The 15,144-nt window shown below is 32.8% G+C and overlaps 1 protein-coding gene across 1 annotated transcript; it reads left to right on the forward strand.

Moving 5' to 3' along the window:
• LOC135136819 (DNA repair protein REV1) lies at nucleotides 1–13,796 on the forward strand (the record flags this gene model as incomplete). The annotated part of the gene is made up of 5 exons (XM_064066238.1): nucleotides 1–136; nucleotides 194–430; nucleotides 477–1,169; nucleotides 1,217–1,882; nucleotides 13,419–13,796. Coding segments are annotated over exons 1-5 (2,040 nt in total), but the record flags the coding sequence as incomplete, so codon positions are not given.
• Nucleotides 13,797–15,144: the final 1,348 nt, after the last annotated feature.

The raw sequence follows: 15,144 nt of genomic DNA on the forward strand, positions 1-15,144 counted from the left end.
AATGTCAACTCCATTTTTAGGTTAGAAAAGCGTAAACAATGATAAAAACGAACCATACACCGTAAACACGATGAATATTGGCCAAAAATTGAAAAACAAGCGTCAAAAAGCGGACGACAATGGCTGGGAAGACTGGGTAAACCGTCTTGTTTAAACGTCGCAACATAACCTCACTTTCTCATGCATTTTGCAGGGTGGCTATTTCAACGCGAAAAAATCCAAACTGCAGGACCAATACAAGGAAACCGCGGCCACCGAAGTCACAAAAGTCTCCGACATTTTCGCCGGAGTGTCAATTTTGGTTAACGGTCTGACAAACCCCAACTCTGAAGAACTTAAATGTTTGATGGCGGCACATGGGGGCGTCTATCAGGTGTACCAAAACTCGGCGACTACTCACATAATTGCGTCGAATTTACCCAACGTTAAGGTACCCCGATTGCGTTTTGACAACCTTAATGCAGCCCCTTTTGTAGATTAATAAGTTGGGGTCAGTCCCCATTGTCAAACCGTCGTGGATTGTGGACAGTATCGCACTTAATAAACTCCTGGACTACAGGCGCTATTTATTGTATACTAATCAGAGCACCAGTCAACCTAAGCTTGATTTCCCTATTGTCGACAAACCTAAATCTGATAGCCCCCCGCAGAAAACCAAAACCGCCTCTGACCCCAATTTTTTGGAGGAGTTCTATAGCAATTCCCGGTTGCACCTTATAGCGACCTTGGGGGCCGAGTTCAAGCAGCTCATTTCGGATCTGCGCGACCAGCCCCAGCGCGACTTTCCTAGTCGGGAGAAGCTCCTATCGATTCAGTGTAGTCCGGGCAGTGCCCCCCACAGCACCGTGATTATGCACATCGACATGGACTGCTTTTTCGTGTCCGTGGGGCTGCGCAACCGCCCGGAGCTGCGGGGGCTTCCGGTGGCCGTAACCCACGCCAGGAACCCCCAAATCAACCCCAGTAAGGAGCGCCAGGCGGCGGTTACGTTCAACATGGACCGGCTGCCGCAGGGGGCGGAGGCCCGGCTCGTGGACGGCAGGTCGTCGATGTCGGAGGTGGCTAGTTGCAGCTACGAGGCGCGGCGGTGTGGGGTCAAAAACGGGATGTTCCTGGGGGCCGCCGCCAAACTGTGTCCCAACATCAAGACCATTCCCTACGACTTCGAGGTAAGTGCGGTTTACCCACGATGCTTGAAACTTGGTATTGTATATAGGGGTACAAAGAAGTGTCGACGACCCTCTACAACACCCTCGCGTCGTACACTTTGGACATCGAGCCCGTCAGTTGCGACGAAATGTACGTCGACGTGACCGAGGTCCTCCGGGTCTTCGATTTGTCGGTGGCGGCGTGGGCTGAGCACATCCGCGCCGAGATTATGGCGAGCACCGGGTGCCCGTGCTCGACGGGTTTCGGCGGCAACCGCCTCCAGGCGCGCTTGGCCACGAAGAAGGCCAAACCCGCCGGGTCGTACTACCTCAAACCTGAAGATGTCGAGAGTTACATGGCCGAAATCGCGCTGGCGGATTTGCCGGGGGTGGGGCGAGCCACTTTGCACAAACTCCAGGGTCTGGGTTTAGCGACGTGCGGGGACGTGCAAGTGGCGGCTTTACACGTCCTGCAAAAAGAGTTGGGTGTCAAAGCCGGCGAAACTATAGCTGAACAAGCCAGAGGGATTGATAAAAAACCCCTGAATTTTCACCACGAGAGAAAGTCGGTTTCGGCGGAAATTAACTACGGGATTAGGTTTAAAAGTCTGGAGGAGTGTCACAGGTTTTTGGAGAGTCTTGGCGGCGAGGTGTGGGGGCGGCTGAGCGAGGTGAAGATGCGCGCGAGGTGCGTCACGCTCAAGCTCATGGTGAGGGCGGCAGATGCTCCAGTGGTGAGTATTATCATTGTTTAAGTATATTATAGTTGGACAACCTAATACAAATTTTACTTCGCCTAAATAGTGAGCTTTAGGACAAAGAATCCAGGGGGCGTGGGACAAATTTTTCGTCAACGCGCATTTTCACTACAGTGAGCCAACGTATTAGGTTTATTATACTCTAAATCAGATGGCGCCATCAAACATTAGCAAAGGCAAACACCCTTCACTCTGCTCTTATACATTGATTAAATACATATAGATAGACCCATGCTATTGTTTGGAGCGAACAGGCCAACGGCCGGCGAACAAGAGATGGCGCACCAACAGTCGGCCGTCAAACGCCGGCGAAAAGCTTGGACACCAATCGCGCGCGTAGATAACCCAAATCGCAGCAACAATACATTTAATAAAGCTACCACTCGACAGAGGGCGACGAAAACAATGTGTAAAAATCTCATAGTAACCATTTATATAATTTGCAACGTTGCCAGATGAGCCTAGCACAACTTTGCCGTTATTTCTAGTCGATTAGATTTTATTTCGTTTAAAAGTTTCTGGTGAATAAATGGAATTATTATAATGAATAAACAATACAAACAAATTATTACTTGTTATTTTAAATATTTGTTAGTGTTGATGAAAACATAAATGGTAATTAAAGTTATTCTAAATACGGTCCGGTCCGGTAGCTCAAATTTTACACTACGAGTAATATGTTTCAGGACGAGTAGGTAGCCGAGTCTTTAATTTCGAAACGAGTACTGCGAAAAGAGTTACCGGACGTATGTTGTTATGTATTTTATTTCATACTGTCAACATACTTTTTTATTCGATAATATTATTATTATTTTGAGAAAAAATCCAAATCGAGTCACTTTTTCTGACATCGTTAGCAACCGCTCTTTGGTAAATGTTTTAATTTGTTTATTCGTGCAAATCAGCATCATATGTTTAAACACATAGTACTTATAACACTTTACAGGACTTATTGTTTTGTATAATCCGACTCGATGGACGAATGTTTTGTGCAATCCGTCTCGAAGGACCAATGTTTGTGCAACTCGGCTCGTCCTACCAGTATTTTTTGTAATCTAGTTGATACGACAATGTGATACCGAATTGTACTTTGATATTGCTCCAAGGACCTTTGTTTTCTTGCGTGCGAGATAATAGACAGCGTTCGGTTTCGATGTTTAATACAGGACGGTTACAGAAGTACTAAATTTACATTTGTATTTACAATAACAGGTAAAGCAAAAGAGACCCAAAAGGGTCAGTGGCCGCTTCCGGAAATGGAAGACTTGTCCTTTTTGGCCACGGAGGTAGAAGAGTGTCTCTTCTACCTCCGTGTTTTTGGCTCAATTTTATCGGACTTGTCCGTTTTTTTGATTTTACCGGAATAGTTCGATCCAGTAAAACGTCAAACTTAACATAGTATGAAGTAAAATAAATAAATTTTATGATGTAAATACAATTTATTCTATTTTAGAACCATAATCTTATTTATAAGCACCCAAATGCGGGCATAAATTGGCCTTTTTAGCACAAATCTGTCAAAAATTGCTAAGCAACAATTGATTGTTCATTTACACTAATCAATTAATTATTCAAACACGCTTCGATATTCAACGTTTTTCTTAAGTTGGAAAAATAATATTTTATCAAATCATTACCTGACCAACTTCAAATTCTTCTAAACTTTCGTTTGAATAAACGTTTTCCGCTTCTTTAATTTACATTTTGAAAAACGAATGATCAAATAATCAACGTGGTATCCATAACAACATCAAAATAATAGCCAGCTATGTATTAAAATTCGCATCGGCACAATTCACACAGTCTTGCCAAAAATACTCAATATTTCGTTAAAAATAGTTTAGAAATTAAAACAGAATAAAACGCTGTATGTACCACGTGCATAATTGTCGATTGTAGCACTCGGGAAATTAAAAGCCCTCCTTCGTCGGGCTTTAAACATTCCCTCGTGCCACAATCTCCCTGATTATGCCCTTAATACATAAATAACTATAAGTGTATCGATAATAATTCGCTACTGAAAATTTATTGAAATATAATTTGTGTTAAAAAAAGATTTTTGTGGTTTTATGGTTTATTAAATGTAATTAAAATAAATAATATCAAGAACTTGTATTATATATCAAAAACATTCATTGTAAATAAGAAAATTATGTAAATAAACCATAAAACCATACAAAATTTTCCTGCGACCTCTATTCAAAATCCCAGTTTACCAATAGGAATTAAGGCACAAAGATGTTTCACTGAATTTATTACCGATTTTTCAAGAAAAGTATGCTTATAAGCCTATAAGCGTCTAATGGGTTAAAACAACAAATAATAATCACAATTTATTTGTTTTATATGTTCATTACAATAATCCCATTTATTTACCAGAAACTTCTAAATGAAATAATATCTGGTTGACGAGAAATATCCGCAAATTTGTGTTAGGCTCATCTGGCAACGTTTTCGGTAGGTAGGTATCAATGGAATAATGCGATTAGGTATACTGACCGTTTTAAGGAGTGCTCGTCCAATAGTGGGTAAACTAAAAGATTTGGTAATTTTCTTGGAAGAGTTTGTTTCTTCAATGAAAATTTATGGTTTTTAATTCTTCGGCCGCTTGAAAGTCTCGCCATGTGAAAATAGATTATTTGATAACCTGTTTCGTAATAATTGTAAATACGAACAAAAGCATATTTGCATATTCTAAACAACTGGCCATATCGATTCCAAACTTGTACAGATATGTTTTTTATTGTTTCTGTTTTCAATGAAACAAATTTTATTTGCAAAATACTTAATGTCTAACGACATATCACGCATATATACTACCCCATTTACTATATTTTCAATCTGTGCATTTTTCGCTTCATTCGTAGGAGCCAAGTAAGAAGTATCAGTGAGACCGGCGGACTTTCAATAGCTCGTAAATGAAAAGATTTAGTAAAGTTTCCTAGAACAGTCTGTCTCTTCATAAAAAAATTTAGACATTTTTACTATGAAATATAGGTACAATACGGTATATTCCACTGTTTGTTTTCTTTGAGATACGACTAGTTCTTGTGCCGAAGTGAAACACCAAAAAGTCTAAAGTCCGGAAATCAGAGTGAATTTTAAAACACATAAGACGACTTCTTTATTTATTTAAATATTGTCCTGTAACGTCCTGTGACGTGGAATGGAGTTTCTTAATGTACAAAAGTATGTTAGATAATAACCGAAAAATTTTCTTGATTAAAACTAAAGGAAACACAATTATTACTTGGAATAAAAATAAAGAATATCAAGAACTTGTGCTATGTATTAAAAATATTTAATTTCAAATAAGTAAATTATGTTAATAAACCATAAAACCACAAAAATCTTTTTTTAACACAAATTATATTTCAATAAATTTTCAGTAGCGAATTATCGATATACTCAATTGTATTTACATCATAATAGTTATTTATTATACAAGCGGTTAAAGTGAATGTTTAATGAGCGGCCAGTTTAAGGCGAGAGCGGCGTATGCCGCGAGCGCCTTAAGACCACGAGTTACACATTCATTTTAACCGCGAGTGTAATACAAACTTTTATTCAATTTTGACAACCCCAAGTCCCAAATTGTGAAAAAATTGGTGATTCAAAGTTCACATTCGAGAAACGTCAGAATTGACAGCGACCAAATAAAAGTTTTATATGCGTAGAATTTAGGTTACAATATCAGGTGTGTGTGTGTAGTATGTGACTCTGGCGACGGTGTTTGTTTATTTTAAGCAAACTAAAATTATCGAAAAATTGCAAAATCATGCAAGATTCCAACGGCAAAACTTGCTCCCAAAAAAGAGCAAATCAGAAAGTGTATCAAAAGTTCCTTAGATGGAAAGAGCAGCAAGGCATTGGAGAAATTACAGAAATGGTAACCATGGTTTTAAAACAGCAAAATAAAAATTTTATTTCGCTAGCGGTTTAAAAATTTTATGGTGCTACCGGATAAACCAAAGCTTTAGTGGCCTACTGACGGCAAAATAAACGTTTGTTTACATGTCAAAATTGAATAAAATTTATTTATTTTACTTTATACTATGTCAAGTTTGACGTTTCACTGGATCGAACGATTCCGGTAAAATCAAAAAAACGGACAAGTCCGATAAAATTGAGCCAAAAAGGACAAGTGTTCCATTTCCGGAAGCGGCCACTGACCCTTTTGGGTCTCTTTTGCTTTACCTGTTATTGTAAATACAAATGTAAATTTAGTATTTCTGTAACCGTCCTGTATTAAACATCGAAACCGAACGCTGTCTATTATCTCGCACGCAAGAAAACAAAGGTCCTTGGAGCAATATCAAAGTACAATTCAGGATCACATTGTCGTATCAACCAGATTACAAAAAATACTGGTAGGACGAGCCGAGTTGCACAAAACATTCGTCCATCGAGTCGGATTATACAAAACAATAAGTCCTGTAAAGTGTTATAAGTACTATGTGTTTAAACATATGATGCTGATTTGCACGAATAAACAAATTAAAACATTTACCAAAGAGCGGTTGCTAACGATGTCAGAAAAAGTGACTCGATTTGGATTTTTTCTCAAAATAATAATAATTTTATCGAATAAAAAAGTATGTTGACAGTATGAAATAAAATACATAACAACATACGTCCGGTAACTCTTTTCGCAGTACTCGTTTCGAAATTAAAGACTCGGCTACCTACTCGTCCTGAAGCATATCACTCGTACTGTAAAATTTGAGCTACCGGACCGGACCGTATTTAGAATAACTTTAATTACCATTTATGTTTTCATCAACACTAACAAGTATTTAAAATAACAAGTAATAATTTGTTTGTATTGTTTATTCATTATAATAATTCCATTTATTCACCAGAAACTTTTAAACGAAATAAAATCTAATCGACTAGAAATAACGGCAAAGTTGTGCTAGGCTCATCTGGCAACGTTGCAAATTATATAAATGGTTACTATGAGATTTTTACACATTGTTTTCGTCGCCCTCTGTCGAGTGGTAGCTTTATTAAATGTATTGTTGCTGCGATTTGGGTTATCTACGCGCGCGATTGGTGTCCAAGCTTTTCGCCGGCGTTTGACGGCCGACTGTTGGTGCGCCATCTCTTGTTCGCCGGCCGTTGGCCTGTTCGCTCCAAACAATAGCATGGGTCTATCTATATGTATTTAATCAATGTCTTATACGAGGAGTTATCCATAAATCCATAATTAACATTGTTCCGTAAACAGTAATGTGTATAAACATATATGTACAAAATATGAAAATATACTTGACATAAAAAATATGAAGCAACGCGTTGTAACGTGATACGAAAGAATTGAATTTAAATGAATTTGACGCCTACTTTTATTTGACTATATCTGAACACTGACAGAAACTTTCCAAGGGTTTTTAAACTGGTATAATTGTTTAGTTTTACAAGATTAAAATAAAACAAGATTTTAAGTAAAATTTAGATTCGTGGTGTTACAAAAATATTAACACAAAATGAAAATATATGTTCAAAGTAAATAACAGAATGACATAAACTTTCGGCGTTAACATTACAAATAATTACAAGAAAGAAAAAAACGCATTAAGAACTTAAGAGGCATGTTTGTAATATCGAGTTGTTAAAGGCTGCTTTGAAGATTGTTTGTTTCTATGAAAAACAATTGCTGTTATCGGACATTTTGGTAGATTTTGTTCCAAAAATACGAGATAACTAATTGTTTCTTGAACTAGTTTCCGTAACTTCTCAAATTTAAAAAGGATGCGCCGTTCTGCTGTAATAAAATTTAGAATAAGGTCAAAATCACACTAATATTACATCTGATTTTGTTAACCACATGAATATAATTTACATTAAAATAAGTTACAGACAGTGTTTGAAATGTTTATTATAGTTCGAAAACAAGATAAAATAAATAAATAAATAAATAAATAAATAAAATGTGCAGTTTATAAACTTCAGAATTTTAGTATAAAAATAATTATGTTTGAAGCTTTATTTTGTCTGTTCGATTTTATTGGGGGTATTGGGCCCCTCTCGGGATATAACACCGACATCACTGCACTGACCCAACGTTCTTCAACCGATGGGTTGATTTATTACTTCGGTTATGCTGGCCCTACACCCAGCGATTTGGTTTTCGGATTTTCGGCTAGATCTGCACAGTTAACTCTTTGCGCACTGCACACTGACATAGAGTATTTTGTTCACGCGAGCATCAAAAATATTACGCCGAAAGCACTTCTTCAAGTGTTATTTTTTTTAAGACGTCATATTTGTCAGCGTTTCCGAAATTTTCTTCTTTGCACAGGTCAACTAATTTTTCGTAAACCGCATTTTAAAATTTTTGTTATTGTATTTTTTCCTTTTTAATTTTCTAAGGCATGAAAAAATCCCTTATAGGTTTCTATGAATTTATTATTAACGAAATGAACTGATAACTTGCGCGCCATTTTGTGTTAATTAATACCAATAGTGATTATGATAATTTTATAATTATCATTTTAATGAAATTGTGTTCTTCACTTCGCGAACGACAGCAAACAATTTAAAATTACCGCTAGTCAAGCACCTGAAAATCCAACTTGTTTGATCTACAGACCAAAGCACACTCAGGCCAATATCGGCTTTAAGCGATTTATCTATAAACCGATATTCGTTAGAGTTGATCTGATACACATCCACTACGAAGAACTAACCCATTTCGACCATTGGACTTTACAACGAATAAGTGAACAAAGTTCTTGAACATCTTAACGATTTAATACATAATGTTCCCGAATGACAAAATTTACATTTCAAATTGTATTATCAAATTACACTCTCCAAAATTTGTCACGAACAATGAAATGACGCAATCTCCAAATTTTACAATAGTAAAATTGTAGTTTCGCCCCGTTTACGGTTTATGCATCCGTGTCGAGTTTTCACCTTAGACGTCAAGATTTTTGGAAAAAAAAATCAACATTTTCCAATTTATAATGTTATTTAAATTTTAAAAAGTAGAATAGTCCTGATCTTGTGATTTATACCTAAATACGCTATTGGGATTTTTCGGCTTGTCGATTTCTCGATTTTTCAACTTTAAATGTCTCAATTTTTCAATATTTCAATTTTGGGCTTTTCCGATTCCTCCATTCTTTAAATTTTCTATTTCTCGATTTTTTTATTTTTCGATTTCTCAATCTTTCGATGTTTCAATGATACGATTTCTCAATTTTTGTCCTCTTCAATTTTACGATTTTTCAATTTTTCAAATTTTCACGTTTCTAAATTTTCAGTTTGCCGATTTCTAAAGTATTTTTTTTATTTGTCTATTTCTGGATTTCCTAAAGTTTCGATTTTTCACATCTTCAATTCTTCAATTTTTCGATTTTTTAAGATTACGATTTTTCAATTTTGCCTTTTTAGATTTTCGATTTCTCAATTTTTCAATTTTTTAATTTCTCAATTTTTTGAATATTTCTTTCAGTTATGAGATTTTTCAATATTTCAATTTTTCGACTTTTCGAGTTTTGAATTGATGGATTTTTTTGATTTATCGCTTTTTTACTTTTTGGATTTTTAATTTATTGTAAACTTTAGATTTTTCAATTCTGCGACTGTTTAATGCTTCGATTTCTCAATTTTTCAACTTTTCGATGTTTTATTATTTCATTTTTTAAAATTCTAGGTTTTTCTATATCTCGAGTTTTCAATTCTTCTATACATATTTCAATTGTTCAATTTTTCGATTTTTTTAATTTTAATTTTGGATTTTCCAGTTTTTCTTTTTTAAAATTTTTCGATTATTCAATTTCTCAATTTTTCGATTTCTCGAAGTCTCAGTTTTTGAATTTTTCGATGTTTAGATTTTTGGATTTCTCGATTTTTCGATTTTTTTCTTTTGAGCATTTCAATTTCTGGATTTTCCAATTTTTCAATGTCCCGATTTTTCAATTTTTCAAACTGAATTGGATCTCTCGATTCTTCAATTTTGCAATATTTTAATTATTCAATGTTTTAAATTTTAGATTTTTCGATTTCTCGATTTTTGACTTTTCAGTTCTTCAGTATTTAAATTTTTCAATTTTTCAAATTTATGCGTTAAATTTTCAGTTTTCTGATTTCTCAATTAATCTATTTTTGATTTTCCCACTTCTCAAAGTTTCGATTTTTCAGTTCTTCAATTCTTCGATTTTTCGACTTCGCTTTATTGGTTTGTCGATTTCTCAATTTTTGGATATTTCTTTCAGTTTTGATATTTTTCAATACTTCGATTCTTTCATTTTTCGACTTCTAGATTTTTCAATTTTTTATTTTTGGATTTTCAGTTTTTTGTTTTTTATTTCAATTTCTCAATTTTTCAACTTTTTCATATTTTAATTTTTAAATTTCTAGATTTTTCGGTTTCTCGAGTTTCCAGTTCTATATTTTAATTTTTTAAATTTCCGAATGTTTTTTGAGATCTCAATTCATTGAGATTCGGATGTTTCGATGTTTTGATTATTCAATCTCTCGCTTTATCAATTTTTCCATATTTAAGTTTTGGATTTTTCGATTTTGGCCTATTTCGGTTTCTCAATTTTTTGATTTTTCGACTTCTCGATTTTTCGACTCCTCGATTTTTTTGTCTTTTGATTTTTGGATTTCGCGATGTCTCAATTTTTGAATTTTACAATGTTTCGATTTTCCGATTTGTTGGTTTTTCGATTTTTTGCTTTTCGGTTTCTCGATTTTTCGATGTTTCGATTTTTGATTTATCCGATTTTTCAATTGTCCAATTTTTTAAATTCTCGACTTCTCGATTCGTTGATTTTTCAGTTTTTCGATTATTAAATTTTAGATTTTTATTTATTTATTTTTTTTGATTTTTTGATGTTTGGATTTCTCCATTTTTCAGTTTTAGGATATTTTAACTTTTCAATGTTTTAAATTTTAGATTTTTCGATTTTTCAGTTCTTCAATATTTTTTATTTTTAAAATTTTGACGTTTCTGAATTTTTAGTTTTCGGATTTCTCAATTAATCTATTATTTTTCAGTTCTTCAGTTCTTCAATTTTTCGATTATTCAGGTTTTTGATTTTTCAATTTTTCGATTTTTTAAGTTTGCGATTTTTAGACTCTGCTTTTTTGACTTTTCTGTTTCTCAATTTTTTAATTTCTTATTTTTTGATATTTCGTTCAATTTTGTGATTTTTCAGTTTATCGATTTCTCAATTTTAACTTTTCATTTTTTGAAATTATTAATTTTTTTCGATTTTTTGAGTTTTCAGTTCTTCTATATTTCAATTTTTCAATTTTCGGAATTTTTAAATTTTCGATTGTCCAATTTTTTTTTATTTTTCGATTTTCCAATTTTTCGATGTTTCGATTTTTGAATTAACCGATTGTTCAATTTCTCGATTTTTAAATTTTAGATTTTCCAATTTTTATTTTTTTGATTTTTTTATATTTCGATTTCTCGATTATGCTTTTCAGTCTTTGGCCTTTCTAAATTTTCATTTTTCCATTTCTCAATTTCTCGATTTTTCGACTTTAATTTTGTGTGTGTTTTTTTTAATGTTAAATTTTTTTGGTTATTGTAATTTTTTTATTTTTTAAATTTCAGATATTCAGATTTTTCGACATCTTGAATTCTCGATCTTTTTTAAAGTTTGAATTCCTCGGTTTTTCGATTTTCCAAAATTTCGATTTTTCAATCTTTCGACTTTTCAGTTTTGAAAATTTTCGATTTCCCGATTTTTCAGTTTTTGATTTTCCAACTTTTGGATGTTTCAAATGTTAGAGTTTGCAAATTTCACGAGTTTTCAGTTTTCAATTTCGTCAATTTTTCGATTTGCAATTTTTCGTGGGGGTTTTTAATTTTCTTTATTTTTTCAATTTTCGGCTTTCAATTTTCCGTTTCCTTAATTTTTCATTTGCAGTTTTTCTAGTTTTCATTTTAATTATGTAACACTTCTAATAATTATAATTTTTAAAGTTGTTCACTTTTTCAGTTTTTCGTTTTTGGAATTTTTCAATTTTTCGGTGTTTAAATGTCACAGTTTTTGGACTTTACAATTTTCAAGATTCTATAATTTTTCGATTTTACAATTTTTCAATTAGTATGGTTTTTTTTCTTTCCCATTCTTCGATTCATTAATTTTTTTTAGATTTTTAAGTTTCTCGGTTTTTAGTTTTTCATTGCTTCAATTTTTCTGTAGAATGATCAATAAAGATTAAAGATTTTCATTTTTTCGAGTTTTTGACTTTTCAAATAAACAAAATCGAAAAATTATAAAATAGAAAAATTGTAAAACTGAAAAAACGAAAAAGTACAAAATGAAAGCTTCGAAAAATAAAAAAAATTGGAAATCATAAACTTAAAAATCAAAGTTTGAAAATGTAAAAAATTGAATAACCAAAAAATTATACAATCCAAAGAAACATTGAAAAAATAAAGGCAATTGAAAAATGAAAAATTGTGATATAAAATAAAGAAAATGGAAATTACAAAATCGGGAAAATGAAAATATCGAAAATCTGAAAAATATAGAAATTGAAAAATTCTCAAAATTGGGATGTTGAAAAATTGAGATAGGCGAAAACTTAAAAATCGAGAAATCGAAAAATTTTTTAAATTGGAAAATTGAGATATGAGAAATCGAAAATTCCAAAAATGGCGGGTAGGCGGGGCGAGTACTTTTGCCAAGATAAGACTGATTTTAGTAAATGAGATCCCTCTAAGAAAATAGAGGGCGGGTGGGTGGGGTAGGTACTTGCTAAAATAAGATCGATTTTGGCAAATCTATTTTTTTTATATTCCCATTTCTCCTCTTCCTAAAGTTTCGATTCTTCAGTTCTTCAATTTTTCGATTATTCAGGTTTTTGATTTTTCAATTTTTCGATTTTTTAAGTTTGCGATTTTTAGACTCTGCTTTTTTGACTTTTCTGTTTCTCAATTTTTTAATTTCCTAATTTTTTGATATTTCGTTCAATTTTGTGATTTTTCAGTTTATCGATTTCTCAATTTTAACTTTTCAATTTTTGAAATTATTAATTTTTTTCGATTTTTTGAGTTTTCAGTTCTTCTATATTTCAATTTTTCAATTTTCGGAATTTTTAAATTTTCGATTGTCCAATTTTTTTTTATTTTTCGATTTTCCAATTTTTCGATGTTTCGATTTTTGAATTAACCGATTGTTCAATTTCTCGATTTTTAAATTTTAGATTTTCCAATTTTTATTTTTTTGATTTTTTTATATTTCGATTTCTCGATTATGCTTTTCAGTCTTTGGCCTTTCTAAATTTTCATTTTTCCATTTCTCAATTTCTCGATTTTTCGACTTTAATTTTGTGTGTTTTTTTTAATGTTAAATTTTTTTGGTTATTGTAATTTTTTTATTTTTTAAATTTCAGATATTCAGAATTTTCGATATTCTGAATTCTCGATCTTTTTTCAGTTTGAATTCCTCGGTTTTTCGATATACTTAAACAATGATATTATTAATAGCTGTGTTTAATTGGTTGCATAACTTAATACATTGAAACTCTCCAGGAAACCGCGAAATTCCTGGGCCACGGTTTATGCGACTGTTTGAGCAAAAGCTCGACCACCTCGCATGCAATCCCAGACGTCAAAACCATCCACCGAGAGGTCAAAAATCTCTACGAGAAAATGAACGTGGACTTCGTGGAACTGCGAGGAATGGGTATCCAGCTGTCAAAACTGGAAAAAGTAGGCCATGTTAACCCAACTTTGAACAAATTCCTGCAGCAACCGTCGAAAAAAAGCGAAATTCCCCTAAAAATTGAGGTTATGGATAAGTGCGACAAACCCGCCAGAGGGCGTCCGAAAAAAGGCGCTAAACCGCCACCCAAGCACGCCATTAGTAACTTTTTCAAAAGTAAAAAAGAAACTACGAGTCAAACTAAGGTTGGTATGCGTTCCTCATGGCCAACGGCCGTAACAACTAACCTCAAAAATTCGTTGGTTGTCTACTGTAATTTTCGTTAACTTTTCTTTTATTTAAAAATTAACTACTGCTTGCCTATAAAAAACTCTAAGAAAAAATTAAATTTAAGTATCGTGTTGAAAGACAACTACACATATTAAGAAAAAAAAGTCAAAAAAAAAATTAAGCCCCACCCACCCGCCCCGATCTCAATTGTGATGAATTTTTTATTCGTTATGAGATCGGGGGGCGGAGCTTAACTGCAAAATCCGTATGTTCGAGGCACGATCGTATTGTGGAAAATAGACTGTTGTTCTCAAAAGCAAAAAGAGGTCGAAAGAAGAAAAGAAACTATACGAAAATAAAAATTTTAATATTAATAACTTGACTTAAAATTTTTCAAAAAGTTTTTATAACAGTGTTTTCACTATGTACCATCATTCAAGCTATTTTCTCTCGTTTTGACCCTTTTTTGTTTTCTTATCGCCTTTTATTGTAGTTTTTGTTCCCTCTTCATATTTTTGGAGTTTTAGTTCCTTTCTTTTCGTATTATGGAACACGTATACGACGCGCGTAAAATTTTTGTTTTTTAGGATTTTAGGATTTTTTGTTACCTTTTTTGTCGTTTTTCCTTATCTTTTTTTGTCATATCGTATTTTTTGTAGCTTTTTTTAATCTTTTTTTTTATTTTTCTGGTCGCAGCATTTTTTGTGAAGTTTCTGTCGCTTTTCTTGGTGCCCTTTATTTTCTTGTTAATGGTTTTTGTCAGGTTTTTCTCTCCTTCTTTTCTTGGATTTTTTTTTACCTTTTTTTATGTCCCTCTTTGCGCTTTTTTCTTATGACCGTTTTTTATCGGTCTTTTTTGTCACCTTTTTTTTCAGCATTTTTTGTCGCCTTTATTGTCGTTTTTCTGCCTCTTCTTTTTTATCGGTCTTATTCTCGCACTTTTTTTCGTTGTTTTTTCGGGGCTTGTTTCCAAAATTTCCAGATTTTTGGATTTTTTAAAGTTTTCAGTTTTTTTGGAATTTTCACAATTTTCAGATTTTTTGGAATTTTCAAAATTTTCGATTTTTTTTTTAATTTTTCAAAATTTCCAGATTTTTTAATTTTCCAAAATTTCCAGATTTTTTGGATTTTTCAAAATTTCCAGATTTTTTCAATTTTTCAAAATTTCTATTTTTTGGATTATTCAAAATTTCCAGATTTTTTTAATTTTCTAAAATTTCCAGATATCTTGGATTTTTTAAAATTTCCATTTTTTTTTATTTTTCATAATTTTCAGATTTTTCGGATTTACAAAATTTTCAGTTTTTTGTGGATCATTCAAAA

This window comes from Zophobas morio, unplaced genomic scaffold, assembly GCF_036711695.1.
Source record: "Zophobas morio isolate AGI-343-1 ecotype UQ-CSIRO unplaced genomic scaffold, CSIRO_AGI_Zmor_V1 ptg000027l, whole genome shotgun sequence".
NCBI lineage: Eukaryota > Metazoa > Arthropoda > Insecta > Coleoptera > Tenebrionidae > Zophobas > Zophobas morio.